Source organism: Ochotona princeps, chromosome 2 (genome assembly GCF_030435755.1).
Source record: "Ochotona princeps isolate mOchPri1 chromosome 2, mOchPri1.hap1, whole genome shotgun sequence".
Taxonomy (NCBI): domain Eukaryota; kingdom Metazoa; phylum Chordata; class Mammalia; order Lagomorpha; family Ochotonidae; genus Ochotona; species Ochotona princeps.
In genome coordinates this window covers 78,283,230-78,311,196 of record NC_080833.1, presented here as the reverse complement: position 1 = coordinate 78,311,196, position 27,967 = coordinate 78,283,230, and the positions used below count along the sequence as shown (strand labels likewise).

Genomic DNA, 27,967 nt, shown 5'->3' with positions numbered 1-27,967 from the left:
AAATCCTTGGGACCCTGCACCCACCCATATGGGAGACCCAGAAGAAGCTCCCGGCTCCCAGGTTGGGAACAGCCCAGCTGTGGACATTGTGGCCATTTGGAGAGTGAACCAGAAGATCTCTCTGTGTCTCTCCCTCTGTAACTCTTGACTTTCAAGTAAAATAAGTAAGTCTTTAAAAAAAAAAAATCACCCAGATTGCTAAAATGAAATAATTTTTAATTGTATACTTGTTTTTAAGTTAAGTAAAATAAATATGTATTTGACACTTTACTTCAGCAGATCTGATTATTTCTAAAGAACATTTATAATTGACACTTAATTTGGGTGAATTGGATCCCCATTCAGTTTTATCTTCTGAAGGGTTTTCCAAACAGGACTTTGTTCGATAATGTAAGCTTTAGTTGTGGCCATTCTGCAGCAGATGTTATTGATGCATGGCTTGGAGGCCGTCTGGAAGAAGATACAGATGTACAGCATTATTTACAGAAGGCACATTTACAGGATATATCAAAGAAAAAATCCTTTCATTTTTTCAACAGATTTTTTTATTTTATTTTTGATGATGTTTACACAGTTGATTGGGATGGGAACGGTCTAGGACTAGGGGAAAGTAGGTAGACCGCTATTTCCACACCTTCCTTTTCTTCCTATATCTGGGGCAAGGGGGGTGACAAGGGGAGAAGCCACACCCAGCCTCCCAACCACCTCAGTACCCAAGGATGGGGAACTGCCACCCCCATCGTCCCATGCTCCCTGATGTGGAGCATGCTCTGAGAGTTCTGTTCAAGTGGTTTCAATAGTTCTGACATGCTGTTGGTCTCACGGATCCAAGGATGAGAAAATCCTTCCAAGGTCCACCTTAGACTCTCCATTCACCTCAACACATCTCTCTTGATTAACTGTGTGCTGAGTACACCAGAATACTTGGAAAAAGTTCATGGAAAATGTATGAGAAAACAATGCAAAGAGTTCAAAATTTTATTGCACCAAAATAAACACCTTTTAAAAAATGTATTTATTTGAAAAGCAGTTACACACACACAATGGAGAGACGGCTTCTCTGCTGGTTCACCCCCCAGATGGCCACAACAGCTGGGGCATAGCAGAGCGAAGCCAGGAGTTTCATTTAGGTCTCCACATGGGCTCCAGGGGCCCAACAGTCAGCTCCAACTCCACTGCTTCCCACGTGCATTAGGAGGGAGCGGAACTGGAAGCGTTCAGCTGGCTCCCATATGAGGTGCTGGCATTGCAGGTAGGCACAGTGCCAGCCCCCCAAATAAATACCTTTTAACTTAATTTTTCCATGAACTTTTTGAAATATTTTCATAGTATAATAGGAAAATATCTGAACCCTGTGTTTAAGGGCTCACAAACATGCAAGCTAAGAAATTGAATAGCATAATGTATGATGGAGAGAAAAAATGTATAATGGTGTATATTTCAAGTATAAAGACAAGAAAAACCTAACTGGTGAGATGATGCTGTCTGGGCAGTACTTCCCAGGGGAGGACAAGCATTAAAAAAAAGTTAAACATTCTATAAATACTATCTGCCCCCAACAGTTTGTGACTACAAGCTGACCACTATTAATACTTCTGGCTATGAGGAAGGTAACCAATGTTGTCAGCACAATGTAAATATGATCAAGTGTTCTTTTGGCCCAAAATGACTAAAAAGCACATAATGGTATAAGAAATAAAACTGAGGTGTGAGAAGTAACTTCTCTGAAGGGAAAAGCAGCAAGGTATTTTTTAGTCACACTCAGGAGAATATGTAATTGGAGATTTAAAAAACTGTAAATACATGTGTGTGTGAATGTACCATTTTGTCCAAGTGACTCACCTTAGCTATGGTGCTCATAAGAGTAACTGCATTTCCTGTATTGTGTACTGGAAGTATTCGTAAATTACTACCCATGAATCTGAAAAGTAATCCATAAGTTATATATACCATGTCATTTACTGGCTTCTGTTCTCTTAAATAAGTACAAAGGAGAGCAAAACTGGTGTTTATTACCTGATTATTTATTTGTGTTTTGTTGTATTCCACAGAGGGTTTTAGGTGGCTTTAAAGCAGGAACTTATTAGAGTTCCCTTCGAGTTTGGTATTGTAGGAGAACCCATAGATCTTTATGAACTCTGAAAACTTGTCACCTTGGTTTACAGAATAGCTATTTGTCTATGTTTCATTAAATATGACACATGAATGTTTAAAGTTCCCTTCTAGCAACCCACAAGCACTTTCTTAAAAGAATTAATAAGCAAAGCAAATTACAGTTTGAAAAATTCAGCCTGTGGTGCCCTTCTTCCATACCTCTGCTGAATCCTGAACATCAGTTTCCATTCTTCAGGCCCATGGAGGGCTGCAGACAGAACCAAAAAACTATTTTGGTGAATGTTAATAAACTTCTCAATTTTGGCTAGATACATTTCTTCAGTTGACATAATGCATTCTTTAGCATCCATCAATAAAAATGCAACTCCTGTGAAAGGCGAACGTAATATAAAATTGTCACTTTGTCTTATAGATCAAATTTTGTGAAAAACCCCACAAAATCCACACAGATACTAATGAGATACCTCTAGATCCTAAGCACATGAGAAGCAAAACCAGCTATAACGATTCTTACACAACAGGATGACTTAGGTAATTATTTAACTAATTTTTATTTCACACCAAAGCACTGCCCACATAGAGGTAATATATGATTTTAGTTAAAAGATGTATGTTTTCAAAGCTAAATTTTCATGCTGTTAACACTCACTGGTCTATTAATAAAGGACAGAAACAGGCAGAGGGGAGAGGTCCAGGGCTCCAATGCCCCCTGCCTCACCCTCCAGGCACCTCCACGTGTTCAGCAACCAGAAGCTCCCACATGATTTTTAAAAGCTGGGAATCAACTAAACAAAGGTAATCTTAACTCTTCAATTACTCCTTGCTGGAGAACCCTTTTTACCAGAACATAAAGAATTATGTAAATTATTACAGTCAGCAGATAGCTACCACTTCTGGTCAGGCCCATAAGAATGAAAGAAAACTTGATTTAGTAACAGCTTTTCAAAAGATACAGGAAACAGTCTAAGGAATGTGACTGCATAACTGTAGGATAATTAAATGATCTTAAGCAACGTGTTTCCTCTTCTATAACAGGGAAATAATTCTGTTAAGTTTGTCAGGATTTAATAAGATAATGTCTGTCAAGTGGCCAAAGCACAAAATAAATATTAAAAAATATTTTTCTTCTCCCTGGAGTACAGTCTTGAGCAGGAATAATGAGTTTGAGGCTAATCCATATTCAGCCTGAAGGTCTCTGTAAGCTTTTGGAAATCTCATTTAAGTATGGATTTTGAGCATGGCTGTACAATTGGCCTCAGCAATAGTTTACTAGTTATTAGGGAAGTGACTATACTTTCATCTTAGTTACAAAAGTGGTTTTTCCCACTCTCTACTAGACTGCCAGCTCAGTTTTAATAAGTGTAACCTAAAAAAGACATTTTGTAATTCACTATATGATCATCTCTTACAGGAACAAAATTTTGCAGGCTTATCACTCCCAAAACAACCTCTTGCGCTATCATACAGTGACTTAACTATAAAAATTATTAGAATTTATGTTCATATTCTTGTGAAAAGTTAAGACACTTAGCAAATGTACTGTACCTGAAAGGGAAAATATAATTGATCCATTTCCCACTGAATCTGAATACCGAACCTTGTGGCTCCGACTTTCTAGAGCAGTTGCAATTTCATGGCTCTTTTTAAAAGAAAAGTTCAGAAACACAAACTTCAAACATGTTTATAAACATATTTCTAAGCCAATTAAAAAATATCAAAGGTTTGATCATTAAAGGACAGTCTGCTTTCCACAGAGAGGAAAAAAAAACCTGCCAAAGTAAAAGCATAACATTTACTGAAACACTAAGTGTGGAAAAGAATCATATAGTATGGTTATTTGGGGACAGAATTTAAAGGCAGAATTAAAGAAGCCATAAGAATCACAGCAATGGCAAACTTACTTTAGAAAAACAATGTGGAAATTGAGTGTGACATTCGTTAGTGTGATTGTGGAAGTGGTGTGGTGTTTCTTAGGTAGCTGACAACCATGAAGTGCTAGACACAGACTGCCACCACACAAGAGAAAACTAGTTCTGCAAGTCATCTATTTACATTACAGTTATTTTACTAGGCTTAAGTGAATCAGAAAACATATCAAGACAGCAATAGGACTTGTGGCTTAAATAGTATTTAAAAATTCACCTCATTTCCAACTCCAATGAAGCAACTAGATTATTCTTACCCAGGATACTAGAATCTTAGAGGTTGGCAATGTTTCTAGATTAGTTAAAATTCAAGCTTGTAAAGCGCTGCTTCCAAAACTGGAGTACCTCTTTGAGACCTTAGGCTGCCGGGTTCCAACTTCCTGCCATGCACACTGAGAAGCAGCTGGTGCTAGCTCAAGTAGTGGGTCCCTGCCACCCAGCTGGAAGACCTGGACTGAGTTCCTGGCTCCTGGCTCCCAGCTTTGGCTTGGCCGGGCCCCATTCCAGAATTGGGAGCAGGATGAAAGTTCACTCTTCTTGCCTCTCAAATATATATTTTAAATCCCTGACATAGACTTTTTATATTTTGCTTCAGAGCATGTGTTTTTCTAAGCACTTTGGCTGATATCTGTATTAAAATATATGCTGCTTTTTCCTCCTAAAAAGAGTATTTTGTGCTACTTAAATCTTGATTGAGGGTTCAACTCTGGTTCTTCTGCCGTTTTAAAATTATACAGTGCTTCTTTCAGCAACAGCAGATTAAATAATTTAGGTCAGCCCTCCTGCTGAGAGCAACTAGAAAAACTGGACTAGGAAAAATTTTTTTTTCAAACCTACTTGAATGCATCAGAGAGCTGGCAGGAATAGGGAGAAAATGTATAAAGCCAAGATCTATACTGAAATTCAAAAGTATGAGCCCACCATTTAGGCCATTTCTTCCCTGAGGGCATCTGTCAATTCAGGAAGAGGCGGAAGTGACTGATCAGAGCTTTTGACAAAAGTAGAACAGCTCTCTCAGGGACTGAAGCTCAAGCTTCAAATCATCTGAATCCCTGTCATTGTATAAAAGTGACATACTGAACTGCTAGTGCCACCAGCACCCTGCAGAACCACTCCTTAAAAAAAACCCTTCCAGCTCTTTTTGAAGATTTATATTATTTTGCAAGACAGAATGACAGAGACAGAGAAATCTTCTAGCCACTGGTTCATTGCTCAAAAACAGCCAGAGCTGGACCAGGCTGAAGCCAGGAACCTGGAACTTCATCCTGGTCTTCTACATAAATAAAGAGGCCTAAACATATGGTCATCATCTACTGCCTTCCCAGGCACATTAGCAGAAAGCAGGATGAGAACTGTAGCAGCTGGGTGGGGTCCAAACTGGCATTCATAAGCTACAGCTTATTTCATTCCCCTATTTTTATTTGAAAAGCAGGCTTTACAGACAAAGCAGAGAGACGGAGATCTTCCATCCACTGGTTCACTCCCCAAATGGCCACAATGGCCAGAACTGAACTGATCTGAAGCCAGGAGCTTCTTCCAGGTCTGTCAGGCGGGTGCAGGGACCCAAGGATTTGTTTCATCCTCTGCAGCTTTCCCAGGCCACAAGCAGGGAGCTGGATGGGCAGTGGAGCAGCCAGACAAGAACCGGTGTCCATATGGGATCCTGGGTGCCACAGGCAAAGGATTAACCTGGTAAGCCACTAAACTAGCCCCAAGCTACAGCTTATAAGCCCATTGTGCCACAATGAGTATACTTTAATGTAATCTTTCCTGATATAAAAATAAAATCAGAGGTGGGGGTGATGACTTAGTATGTTAACCTACAGCCTGCAGTGCTGGCATCCCATAGGAGCACCAGTTCCAGGTTTCACAGCTTCCAATCTAGTTCCCTATTAATGCACTTGGGAAAGCAGCAGAGGTCAGCCCAAGTGCTTGGGTCCCTGCCCCCGACATGGGAGATGTGGAAGAAGCTCCTTGCTCCTGGCTTTCACATGGCCCAGCCCCAGCCACTGCAGAAAGACTCCCCTGTACCCCCACCCCAACACTTTCAAATAAATGAAACAACTCTGAAGAAAAAAAAATTGAAGTCTCCTCATTTCAGTTACAAAATAAATAAAATTATATGAGTGACTATTTTCTTAATTCTCCCAAAATTGTGCCATTCTGAGTGCATGGATGGTTAAGATTCATTATATCTACACCTGAGGGTGTGGGGTGCCAGATTTAGCAAATATAAAACCCCTTGTTAAATTCAAATTATAGATTAGCAACACAAAGTTTGGCATGTGTATTCCATGCAATACTTGAGGCCTCCTAACACTAAATTCATTGCTTTTATCTGAGATTCAAATGTATGCTATCTGCTAGAACATTAGTGGCTTATCCATCTCGTAGAATCCAGACTTCTTTCAAAGAAAATAATACTAACCCATGCCTCAAATTATTTCTGAAATTCTCAAATAAAAAAGTTAACAAAATCAGACACAAAAAGCAAGAAATCACAGAGCAGAACTAGAAGAAGAGACAATGGTAAGAAACTCACAGGGGATCTGTGCAGTGAAGCTATCAGATATGTATCCTAAAATAGTTCCAACTCCAGTGTTTAAGTGGGTGAAAGATAAGACTGAGAATTCTGGCAAGGAAGCAGACTGTATAAAAGGACGTGAGGAAGTGAATCAGGAAAGCTGCCTAAAATTTTACTTAAAACTTAAAAGTGGAAAGAAGATAAAGGTAAGAAGAGAATGGATATAAGGAATAACATAGAAAGGCATTCACACCTGAAAATATTATTCTTGTATGATGAATTTGGAATGTGTACATACATGCTTAATGAATTTCAGTCATATCCTATCAGGGAACTAACCAAAAGAGTGATAGTAAAAGCAATAGCAGAAAATAATAATAAAGACAGGATTACAAAGTACTAAATTGAAAAAAAAAGTGTAATTGTTAATAGGGGGCTAGGATTGAGCATGGCCAGTTAAGCTGCTACCTGGGACACTAGCAGCCTATTTAGGAGATGGTTCATGTCCTGGCTTTTCCATTCCTGAGCCAGCTCCCTACCAATGTGCATGGGAGAGCAGCAGAAAATGGCCCAAGTGCTTGGGCCCCTGCAGTCCACCCAGGAAGCCAGAATGAAGCCCCCAGCACCAGCCACTGTCAAGATTTGTAGAGTGAACCAGCAGATGAACGGTCTACCCATTCTGACACTCCGTAACTCTGCCTTTAAAACTAAATAAATCTTTTGAACTACATGAAATATTTTGAACTATCTGAAAATAAAAGCAAACTTACCAAAATGTGTGGGATGCAGTGAAAGTAGTTATAGAAAAATGTACATTGAATGTACATTCAGAAAAGAAAAAGACCTAAAAAGCAAACACCATTGCTGGAGGCAATGTCGAGGTCATGGGTTAAGCTAATGTTTATGATACCACCACTACTACTGTTACTGCACGTGGGAAGGTGGCCGATGACTACTTGGCCCCCTGCCATCCACGTGGACTACAAGGACTGAGTTCTAAGCTCCTGCCTTTGACTTGGACAGCCGCAGCTGCTGAGAGCATCTGAAGAAGGAGGGGAGGATGAACCTCTACCATTCCCTGTCTCTCTGTTACTCTTTTTTCAAATAAAACTACAAAATTTAAATTTCTACTTCATAATATTATAAAAAGAAGAGCAGATTTAACCCAAATTAAGCAGAAAAAACAACTACATAAAATATACATTAGGTGAATTTGAAAGAAATCAACAGAGAAAAGCAATGTAACTAAAAGCTGGTTCTTTGAAAGGATAAATAAAATCAGTAAGTTTTTATCCAAGAAAAAAGAACACATATATTATTAATCAGAAATGAAGAGGGACATCACTACTCATCATGGACATTAAAAATAATAAAAAGAATGTAATGAATACTTCTGTGCCTACAGCTTTAACAACAAAGATGAAATGGATTAATTCCTAGAAAGATCAATGTGCCAAAACTTACATAAGAAGAAAGATACAACAATCAACAATAATCTTCCACACCTGAAAGCAGATGGATTTGTGGTAAATGCTATCATACATTTAAGAAGATGTCGCTTTCTCTGTACTCTTTTAGCAGAAGCAGTATATTGGATTCATACTATGAAGCTAGCATTACCTTAATACCAACCAGATTAAGATGTTTGGGAGCCTCAGGCATTTGGTGCAGTGGTTAAGAAAGTTTTTGGATTCCCATATCCCAAACCAGAGTACCTGGTTCCAGTCCTGGCTTTGTTTCCAATCCAATTTCCTGATAATGCACACCCTGATAATGCATAATGTGACAGTTCAAGTACTTAGGTCCCCATAGGACAGAGACCTGTGCTGGGAGACCTGGACCGAGTTCTGTGCTTCTGGTTTCAGCCTGTTCAGCCCTGTTTGTTGTTGATATTTCAAATAATACTTTATGGCAAAGAAAACCATAGACCAGTATCTCTCATGAAGATGGATGTGAAAGTCCTCAACAAAACATGAGCAAAACTGAATCCAGCAATATATAAAAATAATATACATGACCAAATGGGAACTATCCCAGGTGTGCTGACATCACATATGGGTTCCGGTTACTCCACTTCCAATCCAGCCCCCTGTTAACGTACCTGGGAAAGCAGTGGAGGATGGCCCAAGTGCCTGGGCCTCTACCCATGTGGGAAACCCGGCTTCAGCCTGGTCCAACCCCAGCTGTTGTGGCTGTGTAGGGGAGTGAACCAGCAGATGAAGATTGAATTATTTCTACCTCCCCCTCCTTCTCTGTGTAAATCTATCTTTCATATAAATAAGCCTTTTAAAAAAAAATAAAATCCATTAGTGTAATCCAACGTTAGAAACAGATTGAAAAAGAGAAATCATATGATCATATCATGACGAAAAAGCATGTGACAAAATCCAACACCCATGTATGAGGAAGAAAAATCTCAGGAAAACAGAATGGACTTTCCCCAACTTGGTAAGGAATATATCACAACCTATAGCTAACACTGTACTTAATGAGAAGCCTGAAGCTTTCCCACTAAGATCAGGAACACAGCAAGGATGCTCAATCTTACTACTCTTTTTTCATCATCACACTAGAAATTCCAGCTAATGAAATAAGGAAATAAGTATGCAAATTGAGAAGGAAGAAATAAAATATTTTGTTTACAGATGGCACGATCATATATTTAGAAAAAGCATAACAGTCAAAACAATCAGCCAAAACACTTCTACGGGAAACATATCAAGGCTGTAGGCTACTTGGTCAAATGCAAAATTCTATCACTTTCCTACACAGCAGCAATTTAAAAAAAGTGGAATTTTGAATTAAAAACACAGTTCCAGGAATGAGTATTTGGCCTAGCAGTTAAGGCACTGGTTAGGAGGACAATGCCCCACCGTTGAGTGCCTGAGTCAAGTATCTGCTCCAGCTCCTGACTCCAGCTCCTGCTCATGCAGACACGGTGAGATAGCTTCAGGCAGTTTGGTTCCTGCCTCCCAGGTACCAATTTTGTTGAGCAGGTTAGTAACAGAGAAGGCTTTGTGTTTGTAGGAGGGGGGTTTATGATGATAGAGTAGCCAACAGAAAATAGAGTAAGCATAGGCAATTATTGAAGAAATTAAAAAGTTCATGGAAAAAAAAGTAAAAATTTTTATTTTGGTGCAAAAATGTTGAAACAATTTTTTTCATACAGTTACCATTAGAAAGGATAACTGGTAAACTATTACACACTAGGGCAATTGTAGTTAATAATATGTACTATATAATTCAAAACAGACTTATTTTATTTTTACTTCGAAGGCAGAGTTACACGGAGGAGAGACAGAGGGAGAAAGAGATCTTCCATCCATTGGCTCATTCCCCAAATGGTTGCAATTGCCACAGCTGAGCTGATCCAAAGCCAGGAGCTTCTTCCAGGTCTCCCGCCATCTACTACTGCTTTCCCAGGGCATAAGCATGGAGCTGGACCAGAAGTGGAACAGCCAGGACACAGACCAGCATCCATATTGGATGCTGCAGGCAGAGTCTTAGCCTAGTACACCATGATACCAGCTCCTAAACTATTTTTCAAGATAAGAGGAAAACAAAACATTTTGATACTGAGAGATTTTATCTCTAGAAGCTACTCACTGAGGTTAATTACAAAGTATATTTTTCAGTTAAAAACAAAGTGACCCAAAATTGAAGGCTAGAGCTATATGAAAGAAAACACAGGTAAGAAAGATGAAAACATACGTAAAAAGAATTGAAAAGTGGAAAACAAATGAGTAAATCTAAACAAATGCTACCTTTAAAAAATAATGTTTTAGGCCTGGTGCAGTAGCCTAGTGGCTGAAGTCCTTGCCTTGCGTGCACCAGGATCCCATGTGGGCACCAGTTCTAATCCCGGCAGGCCTCGCTTCCCATCCAGCTCCCTGCTTGTGGCCTGGGAAAGCAGTTGAGGACAGCCCAAAGCCTTGGGACCCTACACCTACGTGGGAGATCCAAAAGAGGCTCTGGGGCTCCTGGCTTTGGATTGGCTCAGTTCTGGCCATTGCGGCTGCTTGGAGAGTGAACCATTGGATGGAAGATCTTCCTCTCTCTCTCTCCTTCTCTGTTTATCTGACTTTCCAATAAAAATTAAATAAATCTTTAAAAAAATAGAATGTTTTGTGTAGTTAAAAAACAATGAAAATACATGATAATAAAATATAACATGGAGGCTGACGCTGAGATGTTGCAGGTTAAGCTGTTGCCTACACTGTAAGTATTCCACATGGGCACTGATTTGAGTCCCAGCTGCTCCATTTCTGATCCAGCTCCCTGCCAATGGTCTGAGAAAGCAGAAAAATGTTTGGGTGCCTGTATTCATATGGAAGACACAGAGGAAGTTCCTGACACCTGGCTTTGGCCTGGCCTATTCATGGTCATATGTGACCATTTGGGGAGTGAACAAGAGGATGCCTTTCACATAAATAATAATAATAATCATCATCATCATCTTTTTTGAAATATATAATTGTAATAAAAATGTTCTAGGACTTTTTTGTTGTTGAAGAGGCTAAAAGTATTCTCTGGATTTTCTGGAGCTAAGTATATGTTAAAATTTCTGGGAGAACTATTAAAAGAAGAAATAGGGAATGTAACAGCAAAAATTAGTAAAGAAAGAGAAGACAATGAGAACAAAATAAGCAATCAATACAAAAATACGAAAGGAGAGAAAATGAAACAAAAGGTAGGACTAAATGCAAAAAGCAATATGGCTAAATAATAAGTATACCATAAATAACTACTTTTGGCAAATTACCATGAATTTATGGCTCCCTCTTTCATATATCAATCTGGAAAAGCTATAGCAACAAGAGAGAAAATGGATTCCAGAAAGCTATCAATAAGGGCATGAAAAATTTGTGTGACTTAAGATGTATTAAACTGTTAATGTGATTTGCAGCTGCGTAGCTGAAATCAACAGGGCAAAGTACTATTTGAGGCAGCAATAAGAAATAGGATAGATAAAAGCAATCTTACTGAGATCTGTGTACAAGTTGGATTGTTATCTGCAGTGCCAGCAGCTACACTTCAAGCCAGTACCCTGCTAAGTGCTCAAGCCACCGCTACCTACGTGGGAGACTGGGATGAAACTCCTTGCTGTGGCCTGGCCCAATCCCTGCTGTTGCAGCCATTCGGATGGTGAACCAGTGCATGTATGACCTCTCTGCCTCTCCTTTCTTTCTTTAACTTTGCCTTCCAAATAAATAAATACATCTTTAAAAAACCTCATTTTAAGTTCTTTTTTCTCCCTTCCTTACTGCAGTCTTGCCCCTTCATGTTAACCATCAGCCATCTATAGATAACTAACAGGGCGATGGGGAAGGTGCAGGATGAGAAGCTGTGCTGCTTCAACAGTGTGGACCACTCAGCTGCCCTCAGCAGCCCCTTCCCACTCTCCTCCTGCTCGGCACTGCAGGGACAGTCCCATTCCAGTCCTGTTGGGGCAGGGGGATCAGCCTCTGGTGTCTTATCTCAGAAACCTTTACGTAATAAAGGTTTGTGCTTTACTGTTTCTGGAATCTCTTAACATCTCTACTAGAACAGGCTTAGAGACCGAGAAAAGGAAACTTTCCAATCCTCAAAGCCTTAGGAAGCAGGATGTTGAAAACAGATATAGGCAGTGTATAACTTATCTCAAAAATACATATAATTTATGTGCTTCTTGTGTCTCCAAGTTAAGGATGGGTAACCAGGCTAAAGAAAATTTTAAAATGTTGTTCTAGATGACAATTGTGCTTTCAATTTTTTGAAGATTTAGCAGCCCAAACACCTCATTTACCTTAAGAGATGAGCTAATAATAATGGTGGTTGTCCATTTTATCTTTTCCTTTTCACCACTTTCAGCCATCTGTGTCTTTAGATCAACTCAGCTTCTAAAGGTGCCACAGTCTAAGAAAAATAAGAGCAAAAAGAAGGCATATAAATGTTTGGTTAACAGTAAAGACAGAACAGAGTATGGTCTACACATCTACTATGGCTTTTGCACCTAACCATGTTCGTAGGGAATCTTTGTATTCTGTGTGCAGCAGTATTTGGTTTGCATTTAAAATGAAAATAATGGCTGTTATTTTTCTGGCATTACTAAGATAAACCGAAAAATAATAAAGAGAAATGCCTTATGTAGCCCAAAAAATTATATATAAAAAAAAAAAAAAAAAAAAAAACCAGTAAAGACAGGGCCCGGTGCAATCGCCTAGCAGCTAAAGTCCTCTTCTTGGACACCCTGGGATCCCATATGGGTGCTGGTTCTAATTCCAGCAGACCCCGTTGCCCATACAGCTCCCTGCTTGTGGCTTTGGAAAGCAGTAGAGGATGGCCCAAGGCTTTGGGATCATGTGCTCATGTGGGAGACCCCGAGGGGGCTCATGACTCCTGGCTTGGGATCGGCAAAGCTCTGACCATTGCGACCGCTTGGGGAGTGAATCATCGGATGGAAGATCTTCCTCTCTGTCTCTCCTCCTCTCTGTATATCTGCCTTTCCAATAAAAAAAAAAATATTTAAAAAAATAGTAAAGACAGAAATAAAACTAGGGTAATAAAGACATATTAAATAATATTTGAATGCCAAAATTTGACTATGCCTTGAAGATTAAATTTATTTAATTCAATACTATGCTTCTTATTAATAATCATGAAAAACAATAGTTTACATTTTAGAATACTAACTTTAGGAAAAAGGACAATGTCAAGACTTTTTTAAAGTCAGGTTTCATCCTTTTTGGAAGCTAAAAAGTTCACCAGAAAGCTTCACACATACAGACAAAAGGCGCAAGCTTCAGAGACAAAAGACATGTTACACACGCACAGCCACAGTGTCATCCTACACCAGTTCCCAAGCCAACTGCCACAGGGCGATAGGACAAAGGCCAGGTTATATCTGCACACATAGGAGATGGTTACAGGAAAAGAACCCACAGTAGGAAATTCTAATTTTTTTTTTTTAGGATTTATTTATTTTTATTACAAAGTCAGATATACAGAGAGGAGGAGAGACAGAGAGGAAGATCTTCCATCCAATGATTCACTCCCCAAGTGGCCACAACGGCTGGAGCTGAGCCAATCCGAAGCCAGGAGCCAGGAGCTCTCCCAGGTCTCCCACGTGGGTGTTGGGTCCCCAGGCTTTGGGCTGTCCTCAACTGCTTTCCCAGGCCACAAGCAGGGAGCTGGACGGGAAGCAGGGCTTCCAGGATTAGAACCAGTGACCATATGGGATCCCGGCATGTTCAAGGCAAGGACTTTAACCACTACGCTATAGCGCCGGGCCTAGGAAACTCCAATCTTTTGCTAGCAAACTTGTCTCCTGTACTGGGAGGAAATACTGTATTTTTACAAAACTATTTGTTATACAAACATCCCTTAAAAGATAGTCCAAGGATGGGGTCAGAGCTTTTTTCATTTTTAAAAAATATTTATTTAGGGAATCCAGTGCAGTAACCTAGTGAACAAAGTCCTCGCCTTGAACATGCTGGAATCCCAAATAGACAAGAAAGTCCTGGCTGCTCCATCTCTCTTCCAGTTTGTGGCCTGGCAAAGCAGTTGAGGCCAGCCCAAAGCCTTGGGACCCTGTACCCACGTGGGAGACCTGGGAGTGGCTCCTGGCTTTGGATCGGCTCAGCTATGGCTGTTGGAGCCACTTGGGAAATGAACCAACAGACAGAAGATCTTTCTCTATCTCCCTCTCTCTGTAAATCTGCCTTTCCAATAACAGTAAGATAAGGCCGTGGTGCTCACTTGGGGAGTGAATCATCATCGGTTGGAAGATCTTCCTCTCTGTCTCTCCTCCTGTCTGTATATCTGACTTTGTAATAGCAGGGGCCCAAACACTGGGACCATTTTCTGCTGTCCAAGGCACATTGCAGGCAGCTGGATTGGAAGTAGAGTAGCCTAGACAAGCCTGTACTTATGTGAGATACTCAGCTTAACTTGTGTATTTGAAAGAGAGACAGAAAAAGTCCTATCTGCTAAAAATAAGGTTTAAAAAAAGTCCCATATGCTGGTTCACTCCCCAAATGCCTGCAGTGGCTGAGGCTTGAGAGAGGCCTAAGCCATGGACAGTGATGCAATCCAAGCCTTTGCCGTCTATGTGGGTGGCAGGAAATCACCCATTTGAGCCACCAACTGCTGCCTCCAAGGGTATGTGTTCGCAGGAAGCTGGGTCAGGAGCTCGAGGTGGGTGTCTGAACTGCTCAGCTAAATGCTGGCACTCTCCATCTGCAATTTGCTAAGGAATCTGAAGTGCATATCCAATTTCATTTTTTTTTAATATGGCTACTTAGTTGTCACACAGTTTATTCAGTAATCTCTCTTCCCCCGATCATTTAGACAGACATGAATTGGTCTGTTTGTAGGTTCTCTATATCATTGCTCAGTTGGATTACTTCTGAGCCAATGTCCCAGCATTTTTAGTTTTATAAAAACTTTTTACAGCTACATGAGAATTCCTTCTTCTTTTCACTAGTACTGCAGCCATTTGGGGTCTTTTTTGTTTTACAGCAATTTTAGAATCATGTTAGTTGCAAAGAAAAAGTAATTGGAAGGTTTCTTATAAGATTTACAATTTACTGGGAGAGGCCCGTGTTACCAGAAAAGCTTGGTGGGTTCTTTCCTCAGCTTAGTATAAACATAAAGGCTGGGAACCAGTTACAGACAGACAAGTTTTATTTCTGAGGGACCAGGTAAGCGGGGAAAGGAGGGAAGCAGAAGGCAACTAGAGGCCAGGAGGCGGGATGCCTCTTGGAAGGAGAGACGGAGCAACACCAAGGGTTTGAGGAACGCTCTTAGGCTTTTAAGCCTTCCCTGACCCCTCCATGTTAGGCGGGATCCTGCAGGTAAAAGGTTCCCCACTGGTGGTCTCTTAACCAGTCAGGAAATGGGTGGGTAATGCTTGTGCCAACCACTTGAAGCTGTGGCCAAGATTTCAGCAGGTTTGGATTTTTGGTTTTTTTTTTTTTTTATGTTTCAATTCTTTTATTATACATCATGGTTGCACAATTTGAGGTTGGATAAATACAATTGGTTGTCAAAATTTCTTTGAACATTTTCTAGATTACTACATGCAAATGACCATGAAAATATTTGGCATTTTTAAAGTCTGAAACTCTGAACAGGCACTTACAGGAAGGAAACCATTACCATCCACGATGCCACATGTAGAGTAGACACCCCAGCATGTGGCACCTGGAGCCTGTGCCAGGAGAGACATTGGTTACTCACCAATTTATCAAAGTGCCATAGTAGTTAAACAGGTTTAAGGATTGTAATTTGGGTTACTTATCTTACTCATAAAGTAAGGTTAACTGACAACTTGCACTGAAGTGTATTAAAAAATATTGGTACAAAAACCAAGAAGTCATAAGTGAAAGCAGCTTCCCCAGAGAAGGCTGCAGTGTGGTTCCTACAGTTAGTGTACTTGAGACCAGACCCAGGCATGTGGACCGCTGGCTGCAACCTCCTTTGTGTAAAGACACTAAACTAATGACTTGAACTTAGTGTTAGAAACTAAGACCGTGGGAAGTTGAGTCTGAACTACCAGAGTTGCAGTTTAATAAAGTTGTCAAGATCTGAGTAACTAGGTTTTACAGGTCCTCCTGAGTCCTCCATCCCAAACTTTTCCCCCTGAAAACTGAAAACAAGAAATCTGTGAAGTCAGAAAAAAAAAGTATCTGCATATGTGTGGCAAAGATTCATTTACAGTAAGGAGCTGGATGGGAATGGAGCCGCTGGGACATGAGCCGCCATACACATGGGATCCTGGTGCTTGAAGGGGGGTATTAACCAACTGAGCCATTGTGCCAGGCCCAAAATAAGTAAATCTTTAAAAATTTATTTTTTTAAAAAAAGATTTACTTATTTTTATTGGAAAGATTTACAGAGATGAGAGACAGAGAGGAAGATCTTTCATCCACTGGTTCACTCCCCAAGTGGCCACAATGGTTGAAGCTGAGCCAATCTGAAGCCAGGAGTTCCTTCCAGGTCTCCCAAGTAGGTGCAGGGTCAATGTAGGCTTTGGGCCATCCTTAACTGCTTTCCCAGGCCACAAGCAGGGAGCTGAATGGGAAGCAGAGCAGCTGGGATTAAAACTGGTGCTCACATGGGATCCCGATGCATGCAAGGCAAGGACCTTAGCTACTGGTCTACTGTACCAGGCCATACATTTAAAAAAAATTTTACAGGCATAATAATGAGGGAGGGAAAGAGAGATCCTCCATCTACTGGTTCACTTCCCAAACAGTTGAAATAGTCAGGGATGTGCCATGCTGAAACCAGAAGCCAGGAACTACATCGAGGTCTCCCATGTGGGAGGCCGGAGTTCAAATACGTAAGCCATAGAGCAGGGAAATAGGTCAGAAGCAGAGTGGCAGAGTCTGGAACTGATATTCTGACATGGAATTCAGGCATCCAAAGCAGGTTCTTAACCTACTGCACTACAACACCTGACTCTGGAGGACTTCTTAAAATCAGATTGCATTTGATTTATAAAGAAATTTAGTAAAAAACTAAACTGCTTATGCAATTGAATTTTTCAATCTATAAATATGCTATCTATCTATGCATATATTTAGAACTCACACCCTGGTTTTTTCATTTAACATTTTGTCATAAGAATTTTTCCTTACATAATTTTCAAAAGCATGCAAGGGCTGTACAATTCTCTGTTATGTAGATATGCTACATTTTATCTGAATATCATTGTTAATAACTGACACTAGACATCTGACCTAGTCACAAAGTTTTTCCATGATAAATGATTTTAAAATAGCATGGAATTATCCTTTAAAATCATGCATTATGTTCTTCCCAAAAGAAATCATCCAATGATTCACCATGTCCTACAGAACATAATCCAAAATTTCCTTTTCAGCCTAATGTCCTGCCATCCCCACGTATTACATATGCTCTAGCTGCTCTGAAGAACCTATATTCCTCAATCAACCAGATAGAAATAAAAAAAACCATACACAAAATCAATGAATCAAAAAGCTGGTTTTTTCAAAAGATAAACAAAATAGACACCCCGCTGGCCTGACTGACAAAGAAAAAACAAGAGAAAGCAAGAATTAACAGCATCAAAGATGAAAAAGGCAACATAACAACACACATTACAACCATTAAGAACATAATTAGAAATTACTACAAAGCACTATACTCCAACAAATCAGAAGACCACCAAGAAATGGAAAAGTTCTTAGACTCACACCACATGCCAAAACTTAGCCCAGAGGCATCAAATGAACTGAACAAACCCATAACTGAAGCAGAGATTGAATCAGTGATTAAAGATCTCCCAACAAAGAAAAGCCCAGGCCCAGACGACTTCACTACAGAATTCTACAAAACATTCCGAACAGAACTAACCCCAATCCTCTACAAACTCTTCAAAACAATTGAAAAGGAAGCAACCCTTCCAAACTCATTCTATGAAGCCAACATTACCTTAATTCCAAAACCAGACAGAGATCCTACAGAGAAAGAAAACTACAGACCTATCTCTCTGATGAACATTGATGCTAAGATACTCAACAAAATCCTAGCCAATAGAATTCAAAAAATCATCCAACAGATCATTCATCCGGATCAAGTAGGATTCATCCCTGGAATGCAGGGGTGGTTCAACATAAGGAAATCCATAAATGTGATACACCACATCCAAAAACTGAAAAACAAGAATCACATGATAGCATCAATAGATGCAGAAAAAGCTTTCGACAAAATCCAACACCACTTCCTGCTAAAAACCCTAACCAAGGTAGGCATAGATGGAAAAATCCACAACATAATCAAAGCAATATATGAAAAACCCAATGCCAGCATCATACTGAATGGAGAAAAACTGGAACCCTTCCCACTGAGATCTGGAACAAGACAGGGATGTCCACTTTCTCCACTGCTATTCAACATAGTCCTAGAGGTACTTGCTGAGGCCATAAGACAAGAAAAAGAAATCAAAGGAATCCAAATGGGAAATGAAGAAGTCAAGCTTTCGCTATACGCAGACGACATGATTCTTTATATAGAAGAGCCAAGAGGCTCAACACAGAGACTGCTAGAACTTATACGAGAGTTTGGTAGAGTGGCAGGGTACAAAATTAGTGAACAAAAATCAACAGCCATAGTGTATGCAAACAGCCCCAAGTTGGAAAAAGATCTAACCAGCAAAATACCATTCAAAATAACAGAGAAAAGTATCTGGGAATTAACCTAACCAAAAATGTAGGAGACCTATTTGAAGAAAACTACAAACTACTTTAAAAAGAAATTGAACGCAGCCAAAATGCCCATCAATAGAAGACTGGATAAGAAAGCTATGGTTCATCTACTCTATGGAATACTACTCAGCTATTAAAAAAAACGAAATGCAGTTCTTTGTGGACAAATGGGCCCGACTGGAATCCATCATGCTAAGAGAAATGAACCAATCCCAAAAGGTTAAATACCACATGTTCGCCTTAATCTGAGATGAAAAGATGACAACTTGAAAGATAGTACCTGTATATTGTAATATTAGTGCAATCTCTAACAACCTGTATCCAATGCAATAAGATAACGCGATATAATCTATAAACCAACAATTAATGTCAGAATATTTAAGATCTACATCAAAAAACTGTAAAACCTACTATACCCTCAATACGCTATGTTAACCGGTAATGGGGAGGGAGTGCAGGGAAATCTTTCAAGACCATAAAAAGAGTGAGAGAAAAAAAAGAACAATATAGCTTATCAAGGTCAAATCTGGTGATTCATAGACAACAGACTCAAAGTGGCACTAAACAACAATAAAACTACTATACCAATGCATGAGGGGGGAATCGGGTGCGATCCTGACAACCTCTCAACAGGAGGTCATGTGCGTGGAGCAGGGGGGCACTCCAGAGTGGAGCAGGTGGTAAGGAGGAAGCTTGGATCCCAACCACGAAGACACCCAGATCTTCAACACAAACTACTAATACGAGCAACAAGGACTATACCCCAACTGCCAAGGAGGCCACAGGGAATTGGATGCCTTCGGAGGCTGAGTACTCTGAGGTCACCCACCCCCAACCGGAGCTTCCCCAGGGGATGGAAGAAGTTCAAACACTACCGCGCAGAAACCAACCTCATCGGAAAGACAACCAGAAGCCCTGAGCGGTCAGCAGACACAGAAGAACAATTAATGTCCTTCGGGACCAGGGAGGAGAGCTTTCTCTGGTCCGAGCCCTGGCTCCACCTCTGGACCCCCGCCCTCCCTCGCAGTGACCATCGGGATCGCTTCGAAAACCCCTCACAGCAAACAATCATACAAACTAAAAAAAAAAAAAAAAACCCTAAAATAAATAGACAAACAACAGAAAGTAGAGCTTGAAATCTGACAGGAAAGAGTTGGCATGGATTGGCTCATGCCTTGCTGGGTGGGACACAAAGATTAGTCACTCCTCACCATGGTGTTGAGGATTTTCCTGCACACCCCCCCCAAAAAAAAATGTTCTGCACATTAAATGTCGACAAATATCTTGTTAGAGTTACAAGCCAGTCTAGATTATCCCAAAATCTGCCAAGATCAACAAAATTATACTTCAACACAACAAATGGCTAAATACTAAAATGAAATAGACATGAGACAGCTGAATGGTACCCTATAGCCTTTTCAAGGTATATAGCAGCCGGTCCGGTCCTGTATATAAACTAAAATTGAGATGTCAATGAGCTAATCATAGGTTGTGGTTAGGACTTGTTTTTTGTTATTTTGTTCTTTGATTTTTGTTTGTTTGTTTGTTTGTTTGTTTTAACATACTGGTTACTCAAAACCATGTCAATTCCATAATATTGCAAATTGCTGTTGATGTTATATTGGGACTCTTAATTGACTGTGATGATATTATACCAGCTCTGACTTCAGACCAGAAATGGTCTCCCCAAGAAACTGTTCAACCCATCTGGACAATAAGTAGCTGGACTCCATGCTTAATATATGTTTGCAAGGAAAGAATCTTGATTGAATTTGAACTGTAATGCTGCATCAAGGTGGAGGAATCCACCAGGGGGGAGGGGAGGGGGAGGGGGAGGGGGATTCCCAAAGCCTATGAAACTGTCACATAATGCTAAATATTAATTAAAAAAAAAAAAAAGAGAAATTGAACAAGACCTCAAAAGATGGAGTAACATCCCATGCTCCTGGATAGGTAAAATCAATATCATTGAAATGTCTATATTGCCAAAGGCAATATAGACATTCAATGCAATTCCAATCAAATTGCCAAAAACATTCTTCATGGAACTGGAAACAATTATCCAAAGGTTCATCTGGAAACACAAAAAACCACGAATAGCCAGAACCATCCTGAAGAACAGGAAGTTAGCAGGGGGAATCACAGTTCCGGACCTCTGGACATACTATAGGGCAGTGGTTATCAAAACAGCCTGGTACTGGCACAAAGATAGAGAGGAAGATCAATGGAGCAGAACAGAAACACAAGACGGGAACCCACACAGATACAGCCAAATAATCTTTGACAAAAGGACAAACGATAATCCTGGCAAATGGGAAGGTCTGTTCAAAAAATGCTGTTGGGACAACTGGTTGATAGTCTGTAGAAACAAAAAGATAGACCCACATCTCTCACCATACACCAAGATCAAATCTAAATGGATAAAAGATCTAAACCTACATCCAGAAACCTTCAAACTTTTGGAAGAAAATGTTGGAAATACTCTGCAAGATCTCGGGGTAGGTCCCTACTTCCTAAAAAGGACTCCAAAAGCAATAGAAATCAAGACCAGAATAAACAAATGGGGCCTCATCAAACTAAGAAGCTTCTGTACAGCAAAGGAAACAATCAATAAAGTAAAAAAGCAGCCCACAGAATGGGAGAAGATCTTTGCGCACTACGTAGGTAATAGAGGGCTAATCTCCTGAATATACAAAGAACTACAAAACGCCAAAACACCAAAACAAACAAGCCGCTCAAGAAATGGGCATGGGAAATGGGCAGACATTTCACAAAGGAACAATCCCAAATGGCAAACAAACATATGAAAAAATGCTCAAGTTCCCTGGCAATAAGGGAAATCCAAATTAAAACATCAATGAGGTACCACCTAACGCCAGTAAGACTGGCCCACATGAAAAACACCAACAATACTTGTTGGCAAGGTTGTGGGGAAAAGGGAACCCTACTTCACTGCTGGTGGGGCTGCAGGCTGGTACAGCCTCTATGGAAATCAGTATGGAGAATATTCAAATAACTCAAAATCGACATACCGTATGATCCAGCAATAGCACTCCTAGGAATATATCCAGAACACTTGTTTTATGAGAAACCAACATGCACCCCTATGTTCATAGCCGCACAATCAGTAATTGCAAAAACATGGAAACAACCAAAATGCCCATCAACAGAGGATTGGAAAAGAAAGCTATGGTTCATCTACTCCATGGAATACTACCCAGCTATTAAAAAAAACAAAATGCAGTTCTTTGTGGCCAAATGGGCCAAACTGGAAACCATAATGCTAAGGGAAATGAGCCAATCCCAAAGGGTTAGCTACCACATGTTCGCCTTAATTTAAGAAAATATGATGTTATGCATAACATGTTATGTTATGGATGTTATGTCATATGTAGTATATAAACTAAAATGGAAATGTGAATGGGGTGGTCACAGAATGGGGTTAAGAAATCGCATTTATTTTTAACATGTTGGCTGCTCATTACTATGTAAATTAATTCCATAACGATGTTAATTGTTGCTGATAATATGTTAGTGCTTTTATTTGATCGGGATGATACTCTGCTGGCTCTGCCCTCAGACCAGAGAGGGTCTCCCCAATAAGTAGTTGGACTTGACTGGACTATAAGATGCTGGACTCTATGTTTGGCATATGTTTGCTAACAGGGAATCTCAACTGAACTTAAACTATGGTTACGCAACAGGGTGGTGGAACCCACCATGGGGGGAGGGTGTGGGGAAGTGGGGGGAGAATCCCAGTTCCTATGAAATTACAACACAATGTAATTAATGAATAAATCTAATAAAAAAATAAAAAAGAACCTATATTCCTCAAGCAATATCTGTTTTCCCACACCTATTTGCATATTCTGACCAATAAACAGCTTTAGCAATAAACAGTTTATATGAGCGTTCTGCAAAAGCTTGCCCTATTTTCCACACATAATTAAGACTTTACTCTTATGGCCTTATAGTACCACAAACACATCTCTATTATATCACTCATTGATACATAATTTGTTGACATAGATGTATTCCCAATGGAAAGACGCCTCATTGAAAGCTGCTCCGAGTGGGATGTGGGACAGACTGGACTAGTCTGCTACACAGACTGGCAAACCAGGGTAGGGGGCGGGCCTGGTGGGGGTTATTGTGGGTCGCTCCAACTAGGCTGCAGCTCCCACTGGTTTATGTGAGGGCCGAGTATGTGCTGGGCAGAACCAGGCTGGACTGTAACACCCATTGGTTCCGGTGGAAGACAGCGCTGGAAACAGAACCGACCCAGCAATTGCAACCATCAGCTGATCAGGGCAATGGACTGTGCTGGGCCCTGTACTTGCTAGTGCATACAAGAATCTGGTCTGGGAATACCTCAAAGTTTCTGTGGGGATCTCCCCAATTGAACTGCTGGACTCAGAACCCTAGCCAAGAAAAGACAGAAGAAAGAACAAGTCAATCAACCACCTCAGCTATATGCTGGCAGCAAAATACTGGGCAAATGAAGACTCTATGATGGACTATGTCAATCAGTGGATTCTTCAACGACCTCATCGTGCTGGGACTGGCGAAACTGGCAGCGATTCATAACCGGTGAACTATTAAAATCACTTGAGCAAGTATCTCAGAGCATGCCCCACATCCGGGACCTGGGGTGGGAAACTGGGTGGGGCTTCTCCCTCAATATCCCCCTTTACCTCAGATATAAGAAGGAAACAATATGGACATAATAGTCTTACCCACTTCCCTATTGCCCCTGAACCTTTCACAGTAATTAACTATGTAAAGATTATCAAAAATATAAATAAATAAATGTAAAAAAAAAAAAAAGCTGCTCCGAGAAAATTTTGCTAACATCTGTATCCCTGATTCCTGACAATTTTGCCAAACACAAGCCATTAGTCCAAAAGTAAGAAGCAAAATAAAGATCATAGCAAGTTGGGAATAAGAAAATCCAGGTTTAAGGGCCGGTATTGTGACATTATGGCTAAGCTGTTGCCTATGCCTTTATACCATTTGAAACCAGTTCAAGTTCCAGCTGCTCCACTTCTAATTCAGCTCACTGCTAATGTGCCTGGGAAACAACATAAGATGGTCCAAGGCCTTGGACCCACGTACCCACACTGGAGACCCTCCTAGCCCAGCCTTTCGCTGCAGGCAACTGGAAAGTACACCAATGCATGGAAGATTTCTCTCTCAACTCTACCTTTCAAATAAATAAAATAAATCTTATAAGTCTAGTTTGAATATCAAAACACTGCAGGATTTTTACCATCTCCCTCTATTTGTCAGAGATCTGTTCAGCTTAGAAGGATCAAGCTGTCTTAAAAGACACCATTCCTCAATTATATCATGCTTCCAAAAGCAAGGCCATGTTTCCTGAGCTCACCTGGTGAAAGCTTCTGACACATTCCAGGGTATATGTTAGAGGAGATGAAGTCACATGATCTCCTCTGGCTCATACCTATCCACTTACTGTTTCTGACAGAGCTGGCAGAGGGATCAAGAAGAGACCAGCACATCTATAATGTACTCTAGTTTCTACAACAGGTGAAACAAGGGATGAGGGTAAAAGAAATAGGATGTTTTTATAAGCAAATAAATGTGACAGGTATACAGATGGAGCTATTATTTTCAATGTAAGAATGTTGGGCTTTCTACCATTCTCTATACCAATGATACACTTAAATAGCAGAATGATGGACTTCTGACTTGCTGAAGAACTAAATTATTGTTACAGTATAGGAGAAAACATTTGGGGGTGTGGCACGAGGAGATGGGAGAGGATGGAAAGGAAAATCTCTGAGCCTAAGGAACTGTATGAAAAATAAATTTTAATTTTTTTAAAAAGAAGTAAGGAAGCCAAAGCATTCTAGTATATCCTGACAATCCGCTGGGTACTGGGAGGAGCGGTGATAAGCACTTAGGAAGGTATCTGCCATGGAGCAGTGACAATGCTTGTAAAATCTGTGCTCTGCCTCTAGGAGCTGTGCTTGGCATATAAATGTCGACGTGAACTGAGAGGTAGAATCAACCAAGGTAATGTGTCAGTTTAGACAGACGCAACAGAAACTGTCTTTTTGGTGACAGCTTTTCCTAATACCAACATGTTGTGGTGGTAAGAGTTTCTGAGTGTCTGGAATAATCTTATGGAGTCAAGAGTGGGATGTCTTTGTCTTTTCCCTGGGCACACCTGTCAGAGCTCACGAGCACACAACGAGCTGGTAGGCATTCGGCAGAGAGGTAAAGACACACTTGGGATGCTCCCATCACACACCGCAGCACCTGGCTCTGCTTCCACGCCCTGCTCCCTAGTAGCACTCAGCCTGGAAGGCAGCAGGTGGTGCAAGTGCTTGGGCCCAGGCACACACCTGAGGACACAGGCTGAGATCTAGCTCCCGGCTTTGTCCTTGACTAGGCCCAGCTAGTCATTTCTGGAATAATCCAGCAGACAAAAGATGTGTCTGTCTCTCGGCCTTTCAAAAACAAAACAAAACAAAACAAAACACCCCTCATTATCACCACAAAGGTGGAGAGGAAAAGCTGACATTGGAGAAACCTGATAAACACTACCTCAAACTGTGATCAAAGCCTACATCAACAATCTCACACCGTTTGATAGCAAGTATCGGATATGATATGGTCTTCTCAATAACTACCATCCAAATCCTGTCATGAGAAAAAGATCAGATCTCAGTATGAGACCATCCTATAAATGATCTCACCAGCACTTCACAATGCTGGGGTCGGCACCGTGGTGTAGCAGGTTAAGTAGTCACTTGTGATGCTTGTTGGCATCCCATACCAAAGTACTGGCTGCTCAGTTTCTGGAAAATGCTCCAAGTGCTTAGGCCTCAGCCCAGCAAACAGAACAAGCTGGAGCTCCTGGGTCCTGGTGTCTGCCTGACCTCTGAGTGGTGGGGTCGTCTGGGGAATGGAGCAGTGCATGAAGACCCCCTTTCTGTCACTGTGCCTTTTGAATATGCAAGCAGATAAATCTTTTCTTTAAAAAAAAAAAAGCTGTGACACCTACAGAAACATTAAGACTACAAGAATTGTGGTATCCAGGGTGGGAATTTGCAACAGAAAAAAGAACACTAGGCAAAAACTAAGAACATTTGATAAACTATGGATTTCAGTGAACAAAAATGTTCCGGGCCTGGCGCCATGGCCTAGTGGCTAAAGTCCTCACCTTGAACACTCCGGGATCCCATATGGGCGCAGATTCTAATCCCGGCAACCCTACTTCCCACCCAGCTCCCTGCTTGTGGCCTGGGAAAGCAGTCGAGGACAGCCCAAAGCCTTTGGACCCTGCACCCACGTAGGAGACCTGGAGGAAGTTCCTGGCTGCTGGCTTTGGATCAGCTCAGCGCCGGATGCTGCAGTCACTTGGGGAGTGAATCATTGGATGGAAGATATTTCTCTCTGTGTCTCCTCCTCTCTCTATATATCTGACTTTGCAATAAAAATAAATAAATCTTTTTTTAAGAAGTTTCAACACTGGCATAGTAACTGCAAGAAATATACCACACTAAGATATTATTAATAGGGGAAACTGGATGTGTGAGTTTAATACCAGGGGAAATGAGATGTAAAATGTGTGGGAATACATATTATGTTTTCAATATTTCTGTAAAGTTAAAACTGCCCTTAAACATGAAGTCTGTTTTTAAAACCTTACTTCTCCCTCAAAGATCATTAGAAATTTTGTTTCCTTCAAGAAATGACCCCAGATCGCCTCAGCCAAAAATTTCTAATTCAGAATCTATCCTACACACCTTTGAGGAGCATTTCTCACACTCTGCTCAACATAACTACTCACAAGTGCACTTCATTCCCCCCACTAAATCATTCACTTAATGGCAATCAAATTTATATTCTCCAGCTTATTTAACACAAAAGCAGTTCGAAGTAAAATTCAGAAACAAATCCAACTGAAGTCATTTTTAGCAATGGTAAATTATTGGCTCCCAAGGGGGTTTCCGTTTACTTTTGAACAACTCTAATAATTAGAAAGTTCTTCCTGCCGGGTTGAAGCCAGCTGCTCTATAATTTCCTCATTTATTGCATGAATGAATGAACAGCATGGTAACTAGCTCCACGAGGGCAGGGACACCTTCTGTTTTACTTAAGCCAGTACCTGGTACTCAGTAGGCACTGACAAACATTTGTTTCTGATGCCTGAGGAAGGGTTGTAGCTTTTATACCCCTTCTCCACATGATATGCCCATATAACTGCATATATGCAATGGGTATACACTAGTTGCTTTTTTGAGCACTTCCTTGTACGTATGTGTGTTTGTATGTATTTACATATGTATGTACATCCATTACACACAATCTATATATATGTGCATTTACAACTGACAAGCTTTTCTAAACATTTAACAGTAAAAGAAGTTAAAGTAATTCTGTGCCTTAAGAAGTGAGAAAGGAGTTAGCAGAAGCTGGATCCACAAAAGTACACTGTTAATGACTGGAAATGATTCTGTAAATGAGTACTGGACACCCAGGCTTCCCATGTGTTACCCTGGGGACAGGGGGGACTGCTGGACCAACATCAGCCCAGAGCTAAGGGGCTTGGGACAAATTGTTCCACTTCAGCCGGCCTGCTTGCCGATTATCACAAAATATTTTAGCCTGGACCCAGTGGCTTTGCTAGTCCCAAGGCCCAAGTGTTCAGGGTTTGTTGTTGTTTTCCTTAAGCTACAACGTGTTTTCTAACAAGATTAACAACGCACAACAATCCCCCCGTAAATGAAGTTCTCTTCTGCTCTTCCTTCAGTAAGCTCCGACCAATAGCGGCCTTCACGGCCTCACACGGGCTCCGTTTTCTTTAGATAGGAATCAGATAAAGCTGTGAGGCACACGCAGTTTTACAGTCCTGAAGACTTGAGGAAACCCATTTTCCACACTAAACTCTGAGGGGAAGGAAAAAGCTGAAGAGGACCTTTCCTGGCACCGCCAAATCCCCGAGGGAAAGAGATCCTCCTTGCAAAGCTGAGGGGGAAATAAAACATGTCAGGCACAAGAAGGAAGAAACAAAACCATTGGGAGACCGGCCTATGGCGGCCTCATCCCCAACACACCTGTTCCACGGACCCTCAGACCCAGTGTGACAGCTCCCAAGTTTCCAGATTGTTCCACATGAGCAGTCAGCCAGCCACAGCACTGGCCGCAAAGCACCCTGGGCC

General features: G+C 40.8%; 1 protein-coding gene across 1 annotated transcript; it reads right to left on the bottom strand.

The window, feature by feature from the left end:
- Window positions 1-199: 199 nt before the first annotated feature.
- Window positions 200-27,967, bottom strand: C2H1orf146 (chromosome 2 C1orf146 homolog). Its single transcript, XM_012926028.2, has 6 exons — window positions 27,863-27,967; window positions 12,350-12,459; window positions 3,661-3,754; window positions 2,314-2,482; window positions 1,843-1,921; window positions 200-450 (listed from the first exon to the last, which is right to left on the bottom strand). The coding sequence occupies exons 2-6, from the start codon at window positions 12,416-12,418 to the stop codon at window positions 316-318; spliced, it is 546 nt and encodes a 181-aa protein (XP_012781482.2). The 5' UTR covers window positions 12,419-12,459; window positions 27,863-27,967; the 3' UTR covers window positions 200-315.

Excerpts from the sequence above, each read along its gene's own strand:
- C2H1orf146 (XM_012926028.2), bottom strand. The coding sequence starts at position 12,418 with ATGGCTGAAAGTGGTGAAAAGGAAAAGATAAAATGGACAACCACCATT. Across the intron at positions 2,483-3,660 it reads AATTATATTTTCCCTTTCAG|GAGTTGCATTTTTATTGATG; the intron begins GTACAGTACATT and ends CGCCTTTCACAG. Across the intron at positions 451-1,842 it reads TTATGAGCACCATAGCTAAG|ACGGCCTCCAAGCCATGCAT; the intron begins GTGAGTCACTTG and ends ATCTTCTTCCAG.